Below are 25,428 nucleotides of genomic sequence, written 5' to 3'. Positions count from 1 at the left end.
AGCAACATTACAGACTAACTAAAGATGAAAAAGTGAAAAAGCATAATAGCACCCCTTTAATAGACCAGTGATGACCGCACAGAGTAGCATTATAAAAGAACTTTCAAATGTATCTAGTATGATTAAACAGCGCTGCTTTTTTTCCCCCACATACACACGACCGGAAGGAGCGGAAGCGGTTGACTGTGGCATAATAAAAGCTCCACTGCTTTCGAGCCGCGTGTCACGTTTCGCTTCAACAGCTTTCAGCCTCACCCTGCTTCATTCTACTACATTAATAAATCATTAGCTCATCCACGAACATGATTTCTGCCCAAGTCCCGTCGGATTGCATCGGCTTTGGGAAGGAAGATAACAACTCCCATGATTCCACACTCAGTCACGGTGTCATCAAACTACACCTTTGTTTCTTTGTTTATTTTGAATACGAAAATTACATATTGTGCCTTTAATTCAAAGGATTGAACAAAAATATAAAATGCTTAGGAATTACAACTTTTATACACAGCCCCCCCCCCCCCCCTCCCCTCCATTTTCAGGGGCTCAAAAGTAACTGGATAAATAAACATAATCATAAATAAAATGTTAATTTTTTTATATTTTGTTAAGAATCCTTTGCAGGCAATGATTGCCTTAAGTCTGGAACTCATGGACATCACCAAAGACTAGGTTTACTCCTTTTTGATGCTTTGCCATGCCTTTACTGCGGCAGACTTCAGTTGTTGTTTGTTTGTGGGTTTATCTTTAATTTTGTCTTCAGCAAGTAAAATGCATGCTCAGTTGGGTTGAGATCAGGAGATTGACTTGGCCATGGCAGAATATGCAATGAGGCAGCAATGAGGAATATTCCACTTTTTTAACTTTAAAAACTCCTGGGTTGCTTTTGCTGTGTTTTGGTTCATTGTCCATTTGTACTTTGAAGTGCCGTCCAATCAACTTTGCTTCATTTGGCTGAATCTGGGCAGACAGTATATCCCTATAAACTTCAGAATTCATCCGGCTGCTTCTGTAACATCATCAATAAACACCAGTAACTCAATGCCACTGGAAGCTATGCATGCTCATGCCATCACAAATACTCCAGCATCCACCATGTTCTTAGTGTCATTCAGGTACAGGTTGATTTTAATTTCATCCATCCAAAGAATGCTTTTCCAGAAGTGGTCTGGCCTTGTTTGCATCTTGTGATGAACCCTCTGTATTTGCTCTCGTGAAGTCTACTCTTGATTGTGGATTTTGAAAGTGGCACGCCTACCTCTGGGAGAGTGTTTTTCACTTGGCTGGATATTGTGAAAAGGTTTTTCTTTACCATGGAGAGGATCCTCCGATCATCCACAACTGTTGTCCTGCATAGACATCCAGGCCTTTTTATGTTGCTGAGCCCACCAATGCGTTTTTGTTTTCTTTTCTGAATGTGCCAAACTGTTGATTTGGCCACTCTGAATGTTCCTGCTGTCTCTCTGATGGTTTTTTGTTTTTGTTTTTGAAGCCTCATAATTGTCTGTTTCACTTGCATGAAGAGCTCCTTTGACTGATGACATGATGTGGGTTCACAGCAACAGCTTCCAAATGCAAATGGCACACTTAGAATTAACTCCAGAACTTTTACCTTGCTTTTACCTTACGTAACTGATGTAGAAATATAGAAGGAATAGCCCACACCTGCCCATGAAAGGGATTTTGAGTCAATTGCCCAAATACTCCCTTGAAAAAGAGTGGTACATATCAAAGAACTTTAATTCCTTTACTCCAATTTTGATGAGAATGCACTCAAATTAAAGCTGAGAGTGTGCACTTTAAGCCCATATTCATTATATAACTGTAACTTGAATATGTTTTGGTCAGTGGCTAAAAAAATTTAAATTGTGCCTGTGTCCAAATGTATATGGACCTGACAGTATATTCACTGCTCATGAGGATGGATAATCCAAACACACTCACACACTCATTCCCACAGATCACTCTGACTCTGAGATTTCCATGCCATCCAGCAGCAGCATGTGAATGATGCCATCTCGTCTCTTGCCGCTGCTCATAGCCTTAATGCAGCAGTCATGGTCACCCAGAGTGAAATGCGTCTCTGTGCCGTCATCAACAAACTCACCCTGAGGGAGAACAACATGAGAGATGAATGTTTTTCCCCTGAATGAATGGTAGTCACATACAGTATGTTGTGGAACTGGTTGAAGGTAGGGCTGTGACCACATCTACTTTGACATTGTCAAATGTTAGTCAAAATAAATCTAAACTATCCACATTTTTGTTTTTATCTTTGCCCTGTTGATTGTGTTGGGGTACTTATTAATCTAACCTGCATCAGATGATAGATTTAAAGTTTTATTTTTCTTATTTTATTACTGGTAATTTCCACAATCAAGTAATTTCAGTCTGGGATTATTTTGTCATCCACAGTGAACCAAGACTGCAGTATATATAATGTGTTGTTGATCTAAAACTGAATTAAAATCTGATCAGCTGCTGTTTACTGTAGTCACACTCAGTTTACACGAAGAGCAAGACCTTTATTGAGAGGTGCTACAGATTGCATTGACCTAAATTATTAGCTAAAAACAAGACCTGGGTGGGGTCATTATTTCTGACATAAGACAGACAGACTTTACATTAAGGGTCAATTCATCAACATTACTTAATGTTTTAGGTATCTTGAACTAACAATGAAAACTAATTTTTACAGCATTTAGAGGTTTAGGCTCATATTTAGTTATAAACCTTTTAAAATCAAGTTAATAAATATAGTGTTAATTGTTAACTTATGTTTGCTCATAATTCATTAACTTATATTACTTTACACAACTTGAACTGTTAAAAAGTAGAAATTAAACAGAAGAAATTAAAATGGAAATTAGAAATCAACATTAACTACATTAATTAAATGCTTCAAAAATATTATTAATTTAGTTCACGATATAATGTATTAACTTATAGTAACAAATAGCAGTATTACAAAAAAAAATAAAAAAAAATAATGAAAAGTTAGTATATAAAATTCTAAAATAATAAAGAGGAAGTAAATGTAAGTAAATATATTATCTGCTGGACTTACAGCTGTTTCCATTTTCTGTCCATTGCACCATATATCCATGGTATCTTTCTCTGTTGAGGATGGAAGAGTTTATGAGTGATCAATTAGCAGGTTGCAGAAGTAGTGATAAAGATGAAAACATCAATATAAATCACCATACTAGTCTCACTGACTCACATTTAGTGCTCTGATCTTTGACTTACTGTAAATTTATGATCTCAGCATTATCTTATGTGTGTGATTGTGTCTTACGCCGACCTTTTCTTGTTGGCATTTGACTTGTCTGTTCAGCCACATTGACTGTCAGTTATGAAATACACTAACTGTACATTACTGTTGTTCATAAGCTAAATGACCGCAGGTAATGGTTAACCTGAGTGACAGGTGCCCATACTGATAGACAAAAATATATTTTAATTTTGATAATCTATGATGTTATCACAGTAAAATTACATATTAAAAACATGCAACTGGGAAGAATTAAATGCACAATACTGAATTTTTCATCTGAATGGGGAGTTCTCTATATCAGCCTGTTGTCTCATTCTATGTTAGCTATCACTCCTATTGAAAATAAAAGTTGATATTTTAGTCAAACTTTATACTGTCAGGTTCAGCAGGACCTGTGATTGATAACTTACTTAGTGGCAAATCTTTAAAAAATGTGTCCTAGCACACCACTTTTTGCTACACCCCTGATACATAAGCCCTATAAACACATAAATCAAAAGTCTGGAAAGTCCTGGAAGTTTCTGTTTTATAGTTAAAAGTGTTATCTAACTAAGTCATATGCTCTATTGGCAAGAGCTGATAAAGGTGCTAATGTTCACTGAAGTCTGATGTCCATCTGCTACTAGCGCCCCCATGAATTTAACAAGACTGTTTGAAAATGTTTTGTGTTTTTATTATAAGAGAAATTCCTCTTATTGTTAAGCACTAATTATTTAAAGAGACTTGTAATCATTTTTTAACCTCCTTTAACATTTAATCTAAAGTTCTTTTTCTAACTTTGCTCTGTGTTTCACTATGGGAATCACTTTGGGCATGACCAACTGTGGAAGCTCCTATGACATCCAGGCTCCGCCCCACCTATATCAGTCAGGTTGACCCCTGCCAAAATTATTTGTGCTTTCTTCCCGTGGGAGACTGCAGCAAGCTCTCTCAGCACATCCTGACTTTGCTGATTTCACTAAACTATTCAACAGACAGGCCGTTATTGGAATCCGTCACCGAATGCGAGGTCAGTTATACCGGATTGTGTTGAGTGACATCATTAACATTAGATAGTGTCTGTGTCAAGACAAGCTATTCTAATCATCTCGGGCAGGGACCCTCACCCCATGTGCATCATGTGTACAGGTCCGAGGCACGCTCAAACGTCGCTAACAGATTCACAAACATGCGCTCACTGCATTGCCGGTGAAAATCCTGGAAACGAGGTTGAGAGTGGCGTGGCTAACAAGCCGGACCCATGTCTGTCCGGAGCAGCCACTCGATCTTCGGCGACTGACCATCTCCCACAGGCTTGTACGAGAGAGAGAGAGAGATCTTTATGATGGGAAAAGGTTGCCTCCTACTCAGCCTGCAGCGAGGCAACTCCTGCCTGCCATGCCTACTGGCATGAAGGAAATGTCCTGTTACTGGTCTAGCTCTTTTAAGAGTAAGCTCCCTACTATGGGCTACTCCATGTTGGAGATTCAGGGGATGGGAGAGCTGGAGTTGGCCGGCGGTAGAGTCTTCAGTGGCTTATTATCTTCATCCGAATTGGCGCTCTATCTCTGCCTCCTCTCAGATTTTGCTGCCAAGTAAAATGGAGCAGTTGACCTTGTCGATATATCAGAGGGTGTATAAATATGTGGGAGGAGATTGGGCGGCAGCTGGACTCAGAAGCACCAAACCCAGCACTCTGGAAATAAATTTGTGTGGTGAATGATAATGGAAATGGATGCTGCTTACAACCTGACTAAGGGGCTGTTTGGCCCAGCCCTCGAGAAAATGAGGGAGACCTGCACCCTCAGAAAACAGGAGGAGGAAGCTTTTAACTTCTGTTTGCTGCATAAGCAAGTGCCGTGACCATCCTCTCAACCGCCACAACAGGGCTTTGCAGCAGCTGCAGCAGCGAGAGGGAGACCAATGGGCGCTAGGGCTCAAAGACCTGGTCACGGCAGGCAGCAAGCTGGCCAGCACTCACAACTGGATGGCTCTGGGCCTTGGGGAAAGCACTCGTTTGTGGCCATGGTGGCTAAAAACCACCTGTCCCACCCTGAGGAGAGGAAGAAGAAGTGTGCGACTTGACACGCAGGTATTCCCCGACCCTTCTCTCTCTGCCCACAAAAAGAAGGTGGGAATACAGCCCTCTTGTTCTGAGTTCAGTTAGGGCCCGTTCTGGGAGCTCTCCTCAAAGTCTGAGAGACAAGGAAGCTCAGAGTCATGTTCAACAGTGTCACCAAGCACTCACTCTGTGTGTTCAAACACATTTCAGTTTGGGGAAACTGAAAATAAAGAATGCATCATCGCAACCAGGCCACGGGCTGAGGGTGATATGCTGCCTGAGTTCAAGAAACACATTAATAAATGTTGCACTATCACAACCAGACAAGCAGCCGAGGGTGATATGTTCCAGAGACCCAATAAACACATTGAAAATCCAAAAGGTATGAGAAGCGCTACCCCAATCTCACTGCTGGAGGGAGTGCTCGCTCATTCAGTTCACAGCCCTTCATCCAATTCTGGACCTTTGTGTGTTAAACAAGCACCTATGAAAATATTTATTCAGAATGTTAACACACAAAGCTCTTTGTCAATCTATTCGTCCAAATGATCGGTTTGTGACAATCAGTCTGTCAGATGCTTATTTTCACATAGACATGTACCCCTCACACAGAAAATTCCTCTGAGTCACATACTGAGGCAAAGCTTACGAGTTTCAAACTATTCCATTCGGGCTAGACGGAAGCGTCCTTAAAGGGCTAGGGAGCGACTCTAATGGGCAAAGCTGTGAACGGCGTGGGGCCTCCGCAGTAGATTCACAAACACATAAATTATTTAGTCCAGATATGGCAGAGGTAGGGTCAGGCCTCTTCGAACGTTCGTAGATCTCTTTGCCTCGCAAGAAAATGCTCAAGTCCTCTATATTTCTCTCTAGCTGACGAAAATGCACCACTGGGTGTGGATGTTCTAGCCCACCCATGGCCAGACATCCTTCTTTATGCATTCCCTTCTCTGAGCTTAATTTTCCCCACTCTAGCAAAGTGAGGGAACAGGGTCTGTTGTCCACGGAGGGATCTACTGTCTCAGGTGGGGGGAGAAATTTTCCAACCTCACCCAGACAGTATAGCTCTCTGGGCTTGGCCTGTGAAAGGTGGAATTTGAATGCAGGAGGTCTGCCTCCATCAGTCATACATACTATACAGAGTGTAAGCGCCTCCTCTACTCGCTCACTTTACAGCAATAAATGGCGAGTCTTTGAAGGATGGTGTGAACAGACTTGTCCCTTTTCAATGCTCAGTGGGGGATATTTTTTGTTTTCTCCAGGATCTTCTAGATAAGGGGAAGGCTTTCTCCACCTTTAAGGTGTATTTAGAAGCTATTTCAGCTTGTCATGTAGGTTTTGTCGAGAAATCAGCAGGTCAGCACCCCCTGATAAGTCATTTTATGAAAGGGGCACACTGTAAACGTCTAGTGTCCAGACAGTTCCTTTTTGGGATTTATCCATCGTCCTAGAAGCCCTTTCTCAACACCCTTTTTAGCCACTGGGGGGAATTGGTCTTAAGTTTCTCTCTTAAGACAGTGCCGCAAATAGCTTTAGTTACGGCCAAGTGGGGAGCAGAGATTAAATTCATTATGTCCTGTATGGGCACCTCATATGTATGTGAAATGAACAGCAGGTTTTAGGACTCATGACCAGCTCTTTGTGTCATGGTCTACTCCTCACAAGGGGAAGCCGTTGTCTCATCAATGGCTGTCATATCTTTAGCCTATATTTGCAAGGGTCTTCAATCGCTTAAGGGCCTGAGAGCCCACTCCCCCTGGGGGATGGCTACATCCTGGGCCTTATTCAAAGGGATTTCATTTCAAGATATTTGTTCAGCATCAAGTTGGGCTACGCCACATACTTTTGTGCGGTTCTATAGACTGGATGTGTCTGAGCCTTCTTTAGCACATGCTGTGCTGGGAGCCAGTTGTTCTGTGCCCATTTAATTGTTATGGAGGTTTGCAGTGGTATGGGTGCAATCCGGGAGTGAAGTTAGAAAAAGAACGATGGGTTACTTAACGTAAACCCGGATTCTTTGATAACAGAGGTGTTTCACCAGCACTTTCCTCCTTGCACGGGTATGGGAAGAGATCGCTCTATAATGATTCTGGCAGGGGTCAAAGACAGACGTTGTGTCATAGGAGCTTCCATAAGGTGGTCACACCCAAAGCGATTCTCATAGTGAAACACCTCACTCTGTTATCAAAGAAACCGGGTTAACGTTAAGTAACCCATTGTTAATCACTGCTGCTGTGTGGCAGGTCACAGATGTTAAGTGAGAAAAGGCTTTCAGCATTTCAGAAAGATGCTGTACTGCAGAGGCAAAATAATGGATTGTGTACTTATTGTGTTCATTGTTATCCACTTATAACAACAAACACAAAAAGAATCCTTGCTTTTGGATTCTACATTCTAATAAAATACAGGAATCAGTATTGTAGGGGGAACAAGAGAATCAAATCACATATTCATTTGAGCAACCTGTAACCAGGTATTTCTTACCCAGAACCACTCTGCAGTCGATGCCATCAAGGTTGAGGAGCCATGTGCTGGTAACTTTGGAGCGATTCTCCATGTACTTCTTCAGGCTCTGTCCGTTAATCTCGAGAGTGTATTCGTATGCAAAGCCACTTACTGCATCTATGTTAATAGTTGCCTTTGTATTTGTACCACCCACATGAAAAGTCTCCTTTCCAACCAGTTTGAACATCCAATCTCTCTTTATGACTTCCTGGGAAAGTTATGAACAAACATGTGAGACATCAGCACTTATTTTCCCGTCATTATAATGAAAATACTCATGTCACATATTTCTAGAACACTAGTCAAGATCATCAACTAGATATATAATGGCGCTTTTCCACTGCATGGTACGGCACGGTACGGCTCAGTATGGTTCACTTTTGGGGGGTTTTCCACTGGGTATAGTACCTGGTACCTGGTACTTTTTTTAGTACCACCTCGGTTGAGTTTCCAAGTGAACTGTACCGTTACCAAAACGTGACGTGTAAGCTCTGCTGATCACGGATTGGCCAGAGAGAATAGTCACTACCTGCGTCACTGAACTTGCGACACAAACACAAAAGAACCACTAGATTTAAATCAGCACAGCCAGCCAATGATCGAACGCAACTGTTTTGAACGAGCACACCTTTTTTTAACAGCCAAAAAGTTTTGTTGTCTGTTGCAGAAGTACAGACGTTCCTCTCGTTGATAGCAGAGGAGCGTATCCAGCGAGAGCTTGATGGGGTGATGCGGGATGAAAAAGTTTTTTTAGGAGTCGTGGCAGTAGAGGCGGTGCAACTATAACGACATGTAAATAATCCTGCCCACTCTAAAGTAATACTAAACTGTAGTGGAAATGCAAACCGTGCAGAGCCGGACCGTACTGTACTGAGCCGTGTCGAGGCCGAGTCGTATCACGCAGTGGAAAAGCACCATATATAAATACACAGCTCTGGAATACAGATTCAAAACTGCATAACTGACCATTGTCCCTGGCTAATGATTTTCTGCATTGATTTATTCAGTAAAATCAACAAATGGCCACAAACTAACTGCAACATTTTCATTTATTTCCATCCTTGTTTTGGTCTAAATATATTTTTAACTCATTTTCTACATAGCTTTTCTTTATTACATTCTAATATTACAAATGGGAACAAACTGCAGCTTCTTAATTTGTTTCCAGTTTTGGATTATTTTATTTATTTATTTATTTTTAAATAAATTGTCATTTGTAGATTCTACAAGTATGACTGAACTTCAGCAAGTATTAGCCTGAGTGCCAGCTATTTGTACAAAAAATTCTTGCCTTTCCATCAATGTAAATGATCCGCTTTCCTGTGGTTGTGCCATGTTCAAATTCAATCCTGTGCACACCATCACTCAAAGCCACATCCCACACAGCTACAAGATCTCCTGACATCTTCTGTCTTCTAGTGCCTAAAAGAAAAATCAATATAGACAGATATGTCTGAATTTCTCATAATAGCCAGTAATAATAGTAAACATGAGAAAAGACTCAATTGTTTTATGAGCATTGCAGAGAAGATGAGTATAGTGTACAAATTGATGAATGATTAGATAGACCAAGAACATCCTTATTTCGGATGGTTTAGAATGTTGTGGAAAAGTTCATTTATTTCAGTAATTCAGCTCAAATTATGAAACTCGTGTATTAAATAAATTCAATGCACACAGACTGAAGTATTGTTTAAGTCTTTGGTTCTTTTAATTGTGATGATTTTGGCTCATATTTAACAAAAACCCACCAATTCACTATCTCAACAAATTAGAATATGGTGACATGCCAATCATCTTATCAACTCAAAACACCTGCAAAGGTTTCCTGAGCCTTCAAAATGGTCTTTCAGTTTGGTTCACTAGGCTACACATTCATGGGGAAGACTGCTGATCTGACAGTTGTCCAGAAGACAATCATTGACACTCTTCACAAGGAGGGTAAGCCACAAACATTCATTGCTGAAGCTGGCTGTTCACAGAGTGCTGCATCCAAGCATGTTAACCGTGAGTTGAGTGGAAGGAAAAAGTGGTGAAGAAAAAGATGCACAACCAACTGCGAGAACCGCAGCCTTATGAGGATTGTCATGCAAAATCGATTCAAGAATTTTAGTGAACTTCACAAGGAATGGACTGAGGCTGGGGTCAAGGCATCAAGAGCCACCACACACAGACGTGTCAAGGAATTTGGCTACAGTTGTTGTATTCCTCTTGTTAAGCTACTCCTGAACCACAGACAACATAAGAGGCGTCTTACCTGGACTAAGGAGAAGAACTGGACTGTTGCCCAGTGGTCCAAAGTCCTCTTTTCAGATGAGAGCAAGTTTTGTATTTCATTTGGAAACCAAGGTCCTAGAGTCTGGAGGAAGGGTGGAGAAGCTCATAGCCCAAGTTGAAGTCCAGTGTTAAGTTTCCACAGTCTATGATGATTTTGGGGTGCAATGTCTTCTGCTGGTTTTGGTCCATTGTGTTTTCTGAAAACCAAAGTCACTGCACCCGTTTACCAAGAAATTCTGGAGCACTTCATGCTTCCTTCTTCTGACCAGCATTTTGAAGATGCTGATTTCATTTTCCAGCAGGATTTGGCACCTTCCCACACTGCCAAAAGCACCAAAAGTTGGTAAAAACACCATGGTGTTGGTGTGCTTGACTGGCGAGCAAACTCCCCAGACCTGAACCCTATAGAGAATCTATGGGCTATTGTGAAGAGAAAAATGAAAAACAAGAGACCAAAAAATGCAGATGAGCTGAAGGCCACTGTCCAAGAAACCTGGGCTTCCATACCACCTCAGCAGTGCCACAAACTGATCACCTCCATGCCACGACGAATTGAGGCAGTAATTAAAGCAAAAGGAGCCCCTACCAAGCATTGAGTACATGTACAGTAAATGAACATACTTTCCAGAAGGCCAACAATTCACTAAAATGGCTTTTTTTTTTTTAATTGGTCTTACGAAGTATTCTAATTTGTTGAGATAGTGAATTAGTGGGTTTTTGTTAAATGTGAGCCAAAATCATCACAATTACAAGAACCAAATACTTAAACTTCTTCAGTCTGTGTGCACTGAATTTATTTAATACACGAGTTTCACAATTTGAGTTGAATTACTGAAATAAATGAACTTTTCCACAACATTAAGATGCACCTGTATATGTACACATACAAAAAATATATATACACACACACATAAAAACAATATTATGTATAGAAGTAGACATTTATGCTTAGTGATTCATTATTTGACTTAATTTACTGCTGTGAATCTGAATGAAATGATTTACAAACCGATATCACTGGATTTTGAGCGACATAAAAAGATCGAACGTCTGTCTGTGTTGTTTCATAACCAATAAATGCTAAACATTTCCTATAATAATAAAGAATAAAACACTGACAGCATTGTCAAACGCCTTTCGTAGAGAAGTGAAATAATTGTGGCCTGAAGATTATTGGTTACGCGATTTTCTATGGTAAGAATATTTTAAGAAATCTTGACAAAGCGGGTGGTTGACGATGTGTCAGAGCCATCAAATCCGTGTCGCTCATTCAAAACACAAGAGTCAGAGCAGTAAAGAGAATAATAAAGACATGTAGTTACCGATCCGATTCAGAGCAGAAATAAAACGCGTTTGTGTATATTTGATTAGCTTTTCCTCAAGGCAGAAAATATGAACACAACTGACGCCAACAGCATTAACACAACTAGCTCCAAATTTAACCAACAATTCTGTTCCAGCTAACAACGGTTACTATGGCAAAAGCGTATTCTTCTTCTGTCCGCGTTTATGTCGGTTTAGACGCCGCAGTAGACTCTGCTGACATCTGCTGGTAATACAAACAGAGCCCATGGAACGAATGCCACACATTCACTCAACTGTTTATGCATATATAAACGTTTACTGTTCAGTGCTTTGTCATTTTCATTTTGGCCAGGACCTTTGTCATATGAAGAAACCACGTGACTCACCGATGACGCAAAACTCCCGCGACGCAGAGCTCCTTCGGCGACATTGAGGATCGTCATACTCACTGGAGTTTGTGAAGTTTCGAGATGGCGTTGCGGTTATTTCGGCTGGTTGTGCCCTCGGGTGCAGCAGCTTGGAAAGCAGCATCGCCTGTGGCCACGGTGAGATTGAAAAACAGCCTCTGCACTCCAGACGAAAGGTTGCTCTGTCCTGTCGGGCCTCAAAAAGTCCAGACTGAAGGACAACAGCAGTACTGCAGCTGTAAAAAAAAACACTTCCTACTGTCACGTTAATTTATCTGCTCATATGTTTAAGCAATGTAACATTTATATAAACGTGCATTGACGTTGGTTCAGATATGACCAGTATATCACAATGAAAACCCCCGTATTCAGGTCACACTGGTTCTGTCAAAGCACACTGTTGTGTTGTTTTGTATTTAAAACAAACGTGTCAGCAATCTTTAATGGCTTGATACTATATATAGTGATATTGCAGCTGATCATGACTACATATGTACACGCTGTCAGACTACATCAACCTATCTGCAGGAAAAATAACAATGTTTTATACCCTTGGCTGAAATCCACACAAGTGCTGTCAGAAACCTGCGGTATGGATGGTGGGCTTATGCTCTGGGGGAGAGGACAACCACCCGCTTCAAGGAAAACAGCAAGATCATTTCCATTGATGGCAACTTGGCATGTGGAAAGGGAGAGCTTGCACAAAAATTGGCTGATAAACTCGGTAAGACAATGTATGGCTCTCTAGTTTTATTTTTAAATTGTTATTTTGTATGTGTGTGTGTGTGTGTGTGAAATTAAAAATATTAATTCAGTATTTAATGTTTCTCTCATCAGGGATGCTGTACATGCCTGAGCCAGACATACACTATGTGGACAAAATGACAAAGGAGAAAGTTCCTCTAGATAAGGCCTTTAATGGAAACTGCAGTTTGGAGAAGTTTTACTTGGAACCCAAAGCCAGTGACGGTAACTCTTACCGCCTGCAGTGTTGGATGTACCTCATGAGGCTGCTGCAGTACTCTGATGCTGTTGAACACCTGCTCTCTACAGGTGACCAAAGCGGTTTGATTCTGAATAGCTGTTCACTTTTATTATACACAGTTTGATGATGTGATCGAAATAAAAACCTTACAGCACACACGTATTACCCTATATAAAAGTTTATGCTATTCTTTATACTCTGTTTCCCTCTCTTAGGACAGGGAGTTATTCTGGAACGATCTCCATTTAGTGACATTGTATTTTTGGAGGCCATGTTCAAAGAAGGCTTCATCCGAAAGCAGTGTGAGTGATTATGTCTGAAATTCAAAGCGTAAAATGATATAAAAGGTGAAAAAAAAATTCTGTTGGTCATATTACAGTGGCTATTCTGCAGGTATGGATCACTATAATGAGATTAAGGGTGTCAGTATCTGTGAGTTTCTTCCCCCTCATCTGGTCGTCTATGTGGACTTACCTGCTGAAGAGGTCCAGAAAAATCTCAAGGCGTCAGGAAAGGTTTGTGTGAGGAGGGGAACACATTGATTAACTTGTTGTTGGTTGAAATAATGAATCTTTTGATTTTTAATGTACAAAAATAAGAACACAAAATCATTTCTTGATTATTTCTTGATTTGTTTTCTGCATGGGGGTTTCCATACATTGGATAATTGGGGAAATAATTGACAAAATATCTTTGCATTTCCACGTGAAGTTAGCCATGCTGAGTGAGTTAAGCAAGTTATGAAATGGATCTGTTCTTCCATTCCAGCTTTCATGCTAAAACTCAACTTTCTGACTAATAAGGGTTCTGAGTGAAGAAATTATTAAATATATACATTTTTAATAATTTTATTTTTTTATTTTGACAAATTCAGGAAGAGATTATTAAATTGGTGATTTAATGACCAACATCACATCAGTAAATCTGAATTTTCATTGCCTTACTTATACAGTCATACCTCCAGAATATTCCCTTAAGCTACCTGAAGAGCATTGAGACAGCGTACAAGAAGAACTTTCTTCCTAAAATCAGGTCAGTAGCAAATCCACTGCACTTTTCTTTGTAAATGTAACTGATAAGTACTGTATTTATTTTACACAAAAAACAACGTATATACACACACAATTATTAATATAGTATAATTGTAATAATATATATATTTTATAGTATCTTTTTCATATATTTCTATAAAATTACTATTTTTGCAAAAAGTAACAACAGTAATTAAAATAAAATGAATGGTTTATTTAAAGTAAGTTTAAAGCACATGCATTTTCTGGTGATGTGAGTATATCAAAGTTTTCAGTTTTAGTTTGAAAAATCTGTATCTCATTTTCAGTGAAGAGGCAGAGGTTCTTGCCTATGATGCAACCCAGGCCCAGGACATTGAGAGGGTAAGGATTGAAACTGTGTGTGGAGCACATTGAGGCAGACAAATGTCACTGCTCTGACTCTCTTTTTCCTTTTCAGGTTGTGGAGGATATAGAGTACCTCAAGTTTGAGAAGGGCCCTTGGCTGGAGCAAGATGACGTCACTTTCCACCATATGCGAATGCTGTGAGTGCTGGATTTATTTACATTTGACTATTTTATTTCCTTCTGAAGTCTTCTGAAGGTCCTTGGGATGGCTGGAATTATAGAATCTATTCATGTTATATAAATAAATGGAAAAGTCAGCCAGCTATTTATAATCTTCTCAATTATTGTCTTTAGCATTAACAGCAAATACAATATATTAATTTAATTAGTTTGAACATAAAAAAAACCTGAATATTACAACAATTTAGTGCAGAATAAACTTTGCATTGCTGTCTGTATCTTCAGAAAAATGTGTATGTGTGCAGTGAAAAGCAGATGTTTAAAGGTTCAGCGGTAAGTTTTTGTGCCATCTAGTGGTTCAAAGAAAAATAAAAGCAAATGTGGATTTTCTCTCTTTTTCCCCATTCATTAGGGTGGAGGACAAGCAAAGAGTAGCCAACATGACCTGCATCCCCAGATATCTTCCTGAAGTCACAGTCGGTGCTCATGAGTTTGATGCTGCCTACTATGCTTTCAAATCGGTACATGCCCTCCACTGAAACTGTGCCACTAAATGTAAAAGACTGATCACAAACCTCATGTAATGGGATGCATGTGCTTAAGACCTAATTTTGGCCATGTGCAACTATGTCTGAACTCTATTAGCTATTCTTCTTATTTTATCAGTAGTGACAGGTGATATTAACTTCATTTATTAGAATGAATGGAGCAGTGATGCTTTAGGTGTCTCAGTGATGACAAATCCACCTTAAATTATGTTTTTGTCAGATACATTTGTGTACAAGTTATTGTGTGTCCAGGAGCCCAAATAATGTCCCAACAAGTGCCTGCATAATGATTGAGTGTTTTCGCAAAGCAGGAGTGTCACCTGAGGACATGATGTCAGTGGCATTATAAAATCAGGAGACAGATAGACTTCTGAAGTGGGTGACAGAAGCACTTTGTATGGCCATTAATGATTCCTGGCACTGTTATATTGATCTTGGGGAGTGATGAGATTTTTAATCTGCTCATCTGATCACCACCTTGTCAGTCTTTGCACTAAAACATGTGGAGCTTTACCTCAGCTGAGAGAACATGTGGAAGTGGAGCTCATGAATATAGATTACATGTCTATTCTTTTACTTTATTTTATTTTCAGTGTATTTCTTTAAAGGTCATGGTAAAATGTTGCCATTGCACACCGGGGCTTTAAAGAATCTAACATGTGACATGAAAATCTCTCCTTAGCTCCCAGGAAAGAAGTACGCTGAAGGTTATAATGAAGACGTCGGGGATAAAGGCATCTGGCTGAAGTGAGAAACGCTGTTGTCGCTGGAGGGAAGGACATCTGAAAGCCAGATTCCTTGTGGTATTTCAGCCCTTCGTCCATGTCTTGTGGGGAAAGATATATTCTGCTCTTATGCAGCTGAAGATATCATTGTACATTGCTATTAAAACATTTATTGTATATGTTAAACTCGTTTCTTTTCACTTTGAGTCATTGTTGTTCTTTGGGTGTGATCTTGTTGAGGTCTAATTAAACTCTGGTTCCAAAGTTAAATTTTATACATTTTTGATCAACTTTAGTCAGAGACCCTTAATCCAGCCATGACTGACTATTCAAACTTAGATGAGACGAGTACAGCTCTGTCTTACAGGTCTTGTAATAAATCACTAAAATGATTATTAAATTTATATCGGAAAAGTGAAAATGTGCAACAAATGTAATGTCTAACTAAGGAAGTATTCTGTAAGGACAAACAAAAACATCTGCTCACTAATATTTTTTTTTTTAATTGCGGTGAGACGGTGACTAAACACCCCAATTAAAATACCTTTTTTTTTTTTGAGAAATGGCACAATGCGAACTGACCACAGCTCATTAGACACCTGAAACCAGTCGTTTCTCGTCACTCAGAGATGAGAGGAGATGATATGTGTCTGTGGTGGGTTTGCACTGCCGGTAAAGGAGCGGCCCGCGGATCCAGGAATAGTGCTGCCTCGCGCCGCTGCTCATTTGTTCCTGAGTGCCTCTCATATTACCATCATTTCTCATATTCTGGCCTTTATGGGTGATTATTCACAAAAAAATCTCCAATGACGCTGAAATAAAAGTGGCTGTTTAAACAACGCCGGCCTTCAGATTCCCTCAGCTTTCATCTGTATTTGCAAACCTCTGAGTCCCTCTATAAAAGGGAACGGGATGCCATAAATTTACATTAATTTAATACTGATTAATGCTTTGAGAGTCTGTTTTCCTATAAAGCTTAAAAAAATTCAATGGAGAAAATGAAGAAAAAATTCTAGAAAGTGACCAAAATTAGTGCCCAAGGAAATCCAGCACGACTGTAAGTACAAGTTTATTTCCCTTTAAAATGAAGAACATTTTTTTTTATCTTGCTTTGTGTTTGCCACTAGCCCTGTTAATAGGAAAAATTCACCCAAAAATTAAGGTTCTTTCATCATTTATTAAATTCCGTGTAGTGCTAAACATGTAGCCTATGATTTTCTTTCTACTGTGGAACACAAAAGAAGGCAACCTCTCTTACAATTCACTTTTATTGTGTGGAAAAAGATGCAATGAAAGTGAATGGCGAATGAGGCTGTCAGTTCCCATTCTGTTGTATTTCACCAAAAAAAGAAAGTTGTATGGGTTCGAAAATGAAGTAAATGATCACAATGTTACTTACTGGAAGAATGACCCTTTATTTTCTACAGCACTTGTCTTGCTTTTCTCAGAGGAGGGCACTGTTGTACCTTCCGTCTTAAAGAAGAACAGAACTCTTTCCTTTTCTCCTTCACTTGTGTCTTGTATATATGTGTTTATGAGGCTTTTATTTTGACAGCGATCTTTTAAATACATAAATATTTCATACCCATAGATCCTCCCACAGCTGTTATTATATGTGTTTTTTGGTAGATGCTGCAGTGCAGGTCTAGTAATGACTTGCAAAGGCGAATAGGGCTCTGAATTTAAATTTAAAGTGGTTAGAAAAGTGCACAACATTTGCAAAGTGCTACATTTGAATTAAACTATGCTAATGCATTTTCAAAACGGTTTAAGGAGGCTGATCTCAAATGGTTAATTGCAGTAAAGTTGCTGGATCTCTGTATTTAGTGCTGCTGCTGATGAAGAGACTGCCACATTGCTATCTGAGTTGTCAGTTATTGGTTGTGTTATCAGGCAGCTTGGAGGGGTGGTCTGCTAAATGAGGAGGATGGAAAGATAAATAAAGCTATTGTAGCAGTGCTGACAGACAATGGACACACAGCAATGGCCTGAAGCAACATGAATGGATGTAAAATGGACTCTGAATAACACCAATGACAAAGCAAAATAAACAGAACCTGGGAGATAATAGTTACTGCTTTGACTTCTGGTTATATTCTACATCAATTTACATTAGTTTTACGAGTCAAAAGTTTGGAGTCAGTAAGATTTTGTTTATGGAAAAAAAAATCGAATACTTTTATTCACCAAGGATGCATTAAATTGATCAAAAGTGATGGAAATCTATTGTAACATAAATGTCCACAAAAATATTAAACTGTGCAACTGTTTTCAACTTTAATAATAAGAAGTGTTTATTAAGCAGCAGTCGTGTGACACTGAAGACTGGAGTAACGATTCTGAAAATTCAGCTTTGCCATCATAGGAATATATTACATTTTAAAATGTATTAAAATAATAATAAAAAAAACTTTCCCAATATTACTGTTTTTACTGTATTTTTGAGAATAAAATCTTACAAACCCCGAACTTGAACAGTAGTGTATGAAGGTAAAATCAATGATTTCTCACTGTCATTAGAATAAATGTAATGATGAATCAATACATTATTCTGAATATCTAATATTATTTAACCTTGACATTGAGTTCAAGGTCACATTTATTTACATTCATCCAGCAATTCTGTATCCTTATCCAAATGTTCTCAGTGTAATTACATTTTCTGATAGTATGAATTTGCTGGAAGATATGAGAATAGCCCATTTCGGGCTGAGATCTGCCACACCTGAAAGTTCAAGACCTTTTGTGTGTCTCTAAAGAGAAGCTTTCACACTGTTTGAAAACCTGGGGCCATGATTTCACAGTCAGACCATCAGGAGTGGGTCTCTTTTGGACAACTCTGAGTTTTGCCTCATGCGACTTTAATCAGATTTCATGTCGTTTTAAATTAATCATTAACATGCGAGAAGAAAAAAAGATTTGCTGGCTTTGATTACTCATGTACTCTTGTCTTGTCAAATTGATCATGGCTTATATTTGAATTTCTGTCACACTTTCAATCTAAGGAAAAACTGAGGATGTTTAATTTTATGTTTTAATGAAAGTTTTTTTTTTTTTTTTTAAATAATGTAGCCTAAGTGGGAGAAAGTTCCTCTAAAACATGCTCATTCAAATTAGCAACTCATGAAAACATACAAACTAGCTTCTCAGTAATTGCTTTAATGGTCAGTCTAGGTAATGCTATCACCTCTGAGAACGCTTGTCAGAGTCTAGCATCAGAAAACTCACTTTGATGTCTCTCAGCGGCCTCTCATATCTCTCATGTTAGGAGTCAGTCTTGATATTTTCTACAGCGTTACATGGGCGCTAAGTTGCCATGATGAAAACAGATTTTATTTTATATCAGGTATTCTCACCTCATCTTTTATCAGATAAAGGATTTGTCAAAAACTGTTCATGTTGAGGCGCTTTCATGTCAAATCTTCAATTCAGGTTATTACGCATGGCTGAGTTTTTTGACAGACCTTGAAGTCACTGGAATTAAAAACAAGTGCATATACTTCAGCTCCCAATAACAATACTTTCACATACATTTTAATAGTCTGGGCTTTAAATAGATGTTTTAATCATATTTCCATATGTTAAGCACATTCAGTGGGGAAAAAAAAGGAAGTTTCTTGAGAGAATCACTGGAAATCCAGTTAATTTGCTCCCTGGCTAGAATTAAGCCCGGAGCCATCATAAATTACCATTTCATTAAGATTCAGAAGCCAAATAGATTTAAATATTCATGGATTCCCTCCTTTCTCTGATTAGATTTTAATTACACGATATTGTCTTAAACAAATGGGGAACGTTTGCGTAAAGGAGCTATTTGTTTTGAAGGATAATGAACACCTGAAAGGTAGAGCTGCTTCAAAGAGCAGAAGCATTTACCCACCGAGACACAAAGGACCCTTCGAGCCCTGTGTTTTGTCTCGTTTCTGTCAAAGAAAAAAGACAGAATGAAAAAAATAATAATCTTATACCCCAAGCACTCTGCGTCACACCTAGTCAGAACCTTCCCAGTCTGTCTTCAATCCACTCATTCATTCATTCATTCGTTCATTCCTACCTACCTTCCCTCCTTGCCTTTGTTGAAATTTGAATACCTCTAGCAATTATTCAGAGTGTTGTGATACAGGACTCGTGAACATGATTCTTTTTTTATGATGCAAGTTACACCCATCAGCTTTTCGGTTCTTTTCCCCAATGAGTATTCAGATATGCATGTAAATTTCTCCATTTTAAATTCAAGGCAAAAGAAACATGATGCACCTGTCGTGACCAAGGTCAGTGTGAGGTTGCTGTAGACACAATGTTTGCAACAATGTTAAAGACATTTACTTTCTGTTACTAGAACAGTGTGATTGTTCACGCTTTAAAATGGAAACAATATTTTTACTTCCCCACTGGAGCTGATTAAATATTTACAAAGCTCTGCATGACCATTAATTCGTATAATAAAATGTTTTTTTTTCTGGTGTCATTTCATCTTGTTTTTTAGCAATGATGTTGCGATGTTAAACCAGAAGCAAACTAATGAATGCTTATCGACTTTTACTGATTACTTTGGTTAGATGCCAGGCTTCACACAAGCAATATCAGAAGGTTACAAATAATTGCTGTGATACAGCATTTTCATCTTACTGCCATGAATACCTCTCTTCACAACAGAGATGTCAGCTGTTCACTGTAATGGCCTCATTAAATTCACTTGCAGGTGAGCAAAGTGTACAATGCTGTGAAAACATATCAAAGCCACAGCGTGTTTGCCCCAATAACGCTGTCCAAAAACGCAAACGAGCACTTAAACGAGCATGTAGCTTGTTTAGAGCAATATTTATGAAGTATTCACACAGAGCTGAATGTCCAGGGCGGCTACTTCCACCCATTATACAGTACCACTTTCCCAATAAACAAACAAATCTCCTGCTCTTTTCCATAAGGCGGCTGTCTTGCCCGGCCAGGACTCTTGGTTTCAAGGAATAATAGGCTGTGATGAGTGGAGATAAATCAGCTCATTCAGGTAATTGTGCCTTATGGGGATTTGCAGCCTCTGTGTAATGGCCCTCTTAAACACACCGCATAAGATGACCATGGCTGACTCATCAGGTTTGAGCCAACTGCACACATTTCCTTTCTCAGAATTTATCCTCTGCTTGAATCCGTAAGATGGTTTAATTGCACTTTGTGTGCTTGGAGAGACTAAAACCTCTGATTCATGCAGAGCGAGTCAGAGGTTGGATGCTGGAGCTATATGTTGAGAGGCTGTAATGGACTTTAGTTTACAGATATAGTTCCATAATTTTTCAAGACAAGATCAAATATTATGGGGAAACTTAACTGAGAATGAATCATGGTCATTCAGGCAACAAGCAAAAACATTTTCATTGGTCAATTTTGAGATTTTGGTTTTCATAAAGTGTTGTTAAAGACTAGTGGAAAGAAAACATTTGAAATAAACTTTTAAGTGTTTATATATATATATATATATTCTAAAAAACTTACTGAATTAAATTTTTTGATTAAGATAAAAAGACCTCTGTAAAAACCTCTAACACATCAACAAAATAAAACAAGTATTTTGAATCAGGCTTTATCCAATGTTCAGATTTTCTTCAGAAAATGTATGGAAATTAGTACATATTTAATAGGATGATTCATCATTTGCATATTTAAACAACAAACCTTTCTTAACAATTCTTAATGTTGGGGTGTCTTGTCTTAATAGTTTGCATGTGCTGTTTTCAGTTCACTTAAACAATTATGCAAATTAGGTGATGATACAAACATGGACAAAACATTTGCACAATTCGTGATCTGAGTATTAGGGTAGGAGGATGCAGCAGACTTCTGCAATCTGACGTTTTTAACAGGTTTTTTTTATGACAGTGTGTTAAAGTACACCATACATCTGTTCATATGCTTTCAGTACATCATCATTATTTGCTGAATTATTGCTGCCATGATCAACAGAAAACGTATGTAAACAAATTTTGGACCAAGTAAAGAGGGATTCTTGTTTTAAAGTCTAATCTATAATAAGCTTACTTTACATATAAAGTAATAAAATAAAAAAACATGACACTTACGTAATTTAAATACAGCACAGCACTATTTAAGCAATTTGTTAAGATGGTTTGCTGAATGCTTTTTTTGTGCTAGAATACTGGCAACTATTTTAGAGTTTTGTGAATTTGAAACTCACTATGTTTATGATATCTTATTAATTCATTACATTGGAGTCAGACTTTTAAACACAAGATATATGGCTATTCTTTGCCTGACAGTTCACCCAAAGATGATAATTTTGTCATCATTACCTCAACCTCATATCATTCCAAACCTGTATGACTTTCTTTATTCTCTGGAACACAAAATAATATATAAATGTACAACTTTTTGTCCATGCAATACAAGTGAATAGTAACTAAATGGTTTAGTTACCAACATAAAATCTTAAAATATCTTTGGAATGACATGAGGGTAAGGGAATGATGAATTGTCGTTACAGAATTTTCATTTTTAGGTGAACTTTCTCATTAAATATAGCTTTAGTACTTTAAATACTGTCATAAAAACCCAAAAGTTCTTAGTGCAGTGAAACCTAGCACCATTCTGAAAGAAGAAATGCCTACAGTTTTTCAAGGTGGAAATCTGTTCATTTCTCAGCTTATAAAACCAAATTCTAAATTCTGAAAAGCATTTAGTGGGTTTTTTTGGGGGGCACCAACACTATGGTATATTGCAATATCAAGAGGCCACCATGTTAGAAACATATCATGTACCTGATCCTGTAAAAACCTCATATTACTTGGCTGAGCAAACATCAGATGTAATGACGTCTCCAAGATGACTGCCCACACTAGTACAGATGCCTCACCATATTTAACAGCTAACATCCTTTGTCCAGACTCAAACCTGTCCGGATGTAGAAAACAGCCTGGAAGTCTTGGTTAGAATTGGTTTTCTTTTTCATATTGTGTTTGTTATTTCATACATCCCCTGTACTGTCTAATGATCTGTGGTGAGCAGTTTGTTCCCTTAAGAGAGTTAACACTGTCCTAGAATGCTGACTCGATATGGAAATTTCATCAGGCGTTTACAAATGGCACCACGAAAGTGTCCTTTAAGGACCATTGTCTATTTCTGTCTCAATTTGTTTCTGAAAAGATAATAAAAGATTGCCAGAGAAGCACAGTCACTGGCATCATTACTGTGATTTAAAGCAAATATCTGCACACTGAAGATGATGTCATTTGCAGCAGATTTTTTGCTCTAGCAGGGATCAATTATATGACTTAAGTTGTGCATCTCTGTCATAAACATCTTGTGACAGGAAACAGATGCAATGGGTGATGAGGGCTAGAAAACTATTTTCACACTTTTTGCATAATTTTATAAAATTACAGCTTGACTTGACATAAATTATTATTTTTTTAAATAAGTGAATTCAAGTGTAATTCATGTGCGATAAGCAGCTCTCCACCAACCTGAATAAGTAAAGTCCTCTGACAGAGGAGGAATCAGAGAACCTTGGCTGTGGATTTAAGCGAGCTCAGTAAACAGAGCCAGGCCACGCTGTCCTGTGGTGCTGTAGAGGGCATCAAGGTTGCCCAGAGTCACAGTCATTTTCAAGATGAACAACCTTGTCCTCCTGCTCTAAATATATCTGCTGAATTTCCAGTTGTGCAGACCAGCTCCCTCAATCCACCCCACTAAGGACAGATGTCAGCCTTCTGTGCCACAGCTCTGACCCTGCCAGTGACACACAGCTGGATGGAGCGAACAGATCTGGAACAGTCTCAGCAGTGCTGTGGCTGGAGATGCTATGTTGTTTTGAGCATTATGTCAGAGAGGAAAGAGTGTAATCCCAGAGCACCAAGGGCTGTATTCAGAATGAGATAAAAGGAAAGTAGGTTAATGGAAATCATGGTGTACTTCACCTCTCATCTTCTCTTCCTCTCGCTCTCATACAGGTTTGTAAAGACATACAGTGTGGTTCATTATGGCTACATTTAGTCTTACAATCTCTCTAATTTGAAACACTGTGCAAAATGCAAAGTTTTGAGATTTACATCAGAGGATGTGTGAGGCTGTCTGAAGCCAAATACAGCTGTCTTGCTGCTTTGCTGCCCAGTCAGTCATTGACTGCACAGGCAGCATGTTTGTATGAAGGAACCTCCTAGTGATCTGCTTTCAGACAGACTTCCAAGGCACCATAACGTCATGTCTAATGAACAAGAACATATTCAAGTGCGCTTTAGAGACCAAGAGGGTACTGAATAACCACAATGCTTGTTTGTCATTAGTACCCTGAAAAATAACATGGCATTTTTAATTTAAGTCAAACATCTGCTAAAACGACACACATTGGCTTATGGCAGCAAGAAATAAATCAATGGTGCCTTTTAAAAACTATACTCGCTGGCCACTTTATTAGGTACATCTTGCTAGTACCGGGTTGGACCCGCTTTTGCCTTTAGAACTGCCTTAATTCTTTGTGGCATAGATTCAACAAGGTGTTGGAAACATTCCTCAGAGATTTTGGTCCATATTGACATGATAGCATCACGCAGTTGTTGGTTGCACATCCATGATGCGAATCTCCTGTTCCACCACATCCCAAGGCTGCTCTGTTGAATTGAGATCTGGTGACCGTGAGGCCATTTGAGTAAAGTGAACTCCTTGTCATGTTCAAGAAACCAGTCTGAGATGATATGAGCTTTGTGACATGGTGGATTATCCTGCTGGATGTAGCCATCAGAAGATGGGCACACTGTAGTCATAAAGGGATGGACATAGTCAGGAACAATACTCAGGTAGGCTGTGGCATTTAAACGATGCTCAATTGGTAATAAGGGGCCCAAAGTGTGCCAAGAAATATCCGCCACATCATTACACCACCACCACCAGCCTGAACCGTTGAGACAAGGCAGGATGGATCCATGTTTTCATGGTGTTTACGCCTAATTCTGACCCTACAATCTGAATGTCACAGCAGAAATCGAGACTCATCAGACCAGGCAACATTTTTCCAATCTTCTATTGTCCAATTTTGGTGAACCTGTGTGAATTGAAGCTTCCGTTTCCTGTTCTTAGCTGACAGGATCGGCACCCGGTGTGGTCTTCTGCTGCTGTAGCCCATCTGCTTCAGGGTTCGATGTGTTGTGCGTTCAGAGATGGTATTCTGCATACCTTGGTTGTAACGAGTGGTTATTTGAGTTACTGTTGCCTTTCTATCATCTCTAACCAGTCTGCCCATTCTCCTCTGACATCAACAAGGAATTTTCGTCCACACAACTTCCACTCACTGGATATTTTCTCTTTTTCGGAGATAGTTGTATGTGAAAATCCCAGTATATCAGCAGTTTTTGAATTACTCAGACCAGCCCCTCTGGCACCAACAACCATTCCACGTTCAAAGTCACTTAAATCCCCTTTCTTCCTCATTCTGATGCTCGGTTTGAACTTCAGAAAGTCTTGACCACATCTAGATGCCTAAATGCATTGCTGGCATGTAATTGGCTGATTAGCAATTTGTGTTACCAAGCAATTGAATAGGTGTACCTAATAAAGTGGCCGGTGAGTGTATAAAGGCATCTTAGTAGACAGGTTGATACCATCAATAATACATATGCAATCAGTTCTGAACAAAAAAACAAAAACAAATTTTTTGTATGAATTAAATAGCATTTAAAATAATATAATAGAACTGTCTTCAGAGTCTTCAGTGTCACATGATCCTTCAGAGATCATTCTAATATGCTGATTTGCATAAATAATTTCTTATTGATATTAATGCTAATAAAACAGTTGTGCTGCTTATTTTTTTATTTTT

General features: G+C 38.8%; 2 protein-coding genes across 2 annotated transcripts; one reads left to right on the top strand and one right to left on the bottom strand.

Moving 5' to 3' along the window:
* Positions 1–498: 498 nt before the first annotated feature.
* LOC109062527 (fas apoptotic inhibitory molecule 1-like) lies at positions 499–11,606 on the bottom strand. Its single transcript, XM_019079616.2, has 5 exons — positions 11,420–11,606; positions 9,112–9,242; positions 7,800–8,028; positions 3,065–3,114; positions 499–2,105 (listed from the first exon to the last, which is right to left on the bottom strand). Exons 2-5 carry the CDS (start codon positions 9,223–9,225, stop codon positions 1,959–1,961), a joined length of 540 nt encoding a protein of 179 aa, XP_018935161.2. The 5' UTR covers positions 9,226–9,242; positions 11,420–11,606; the 3' UTR covers positions 499–1,958.
* A 169-nt stretch (positions 11,607–11,775) lies between these two features.
* LOC109062526 (NADH dehydrogenase [ubiquinone] 1 alpha subcomplex subunit 10, mitochondrial-like) lies at positions 11,776–15,791 on the top strand. The gene is made up of 10 exons (XM_042763623.1): positions 11,776–11,947; positions 12,365–12,533; positions 12,647–12,862; positions 13,010–13,096; positions 13,188–13,309; positions 13,747–13,826; positions 14,134–14,188; positions 14,265–14,350; positions 14,745–14,853; positions 15,563–15,791. The coding sequence occupies exons 1-10, from the start codon at positions 11,873–11,875 to the stop codon at positions 15,629–15,631; spliced, it is 1,068 nt and encodes a 355-aa protein (XP_042619557.1). The 5' UTR covers positions 11,776–11,872; the 3' UTR covers positions 15,632–15,791.
* The last annotated feature ends 9,637 nt before the right edge of the window (positions 15,792–25,428 follow it).

This window comes from Cyprinus carpio, chromosome A9 (genome assembly GCF_018340385.1).
Source record: "Cyprinus carpio isolate SPL01 chromosome A9, ASM1834038v1, whole genome shotgun sequence".
Classification (NCBI taxonomy): Eukaryota; Metazoa; Chordata; class Actinopteri; order Cypriniformes; family Cyprinidae; genus Cyprinus; species Cyprinus carpio.
The sequence above is the reverse complement of the archived record's forward strand: the minus strand, read 5'-3'. Positions and strand labels throughout refer to the sequence as shown.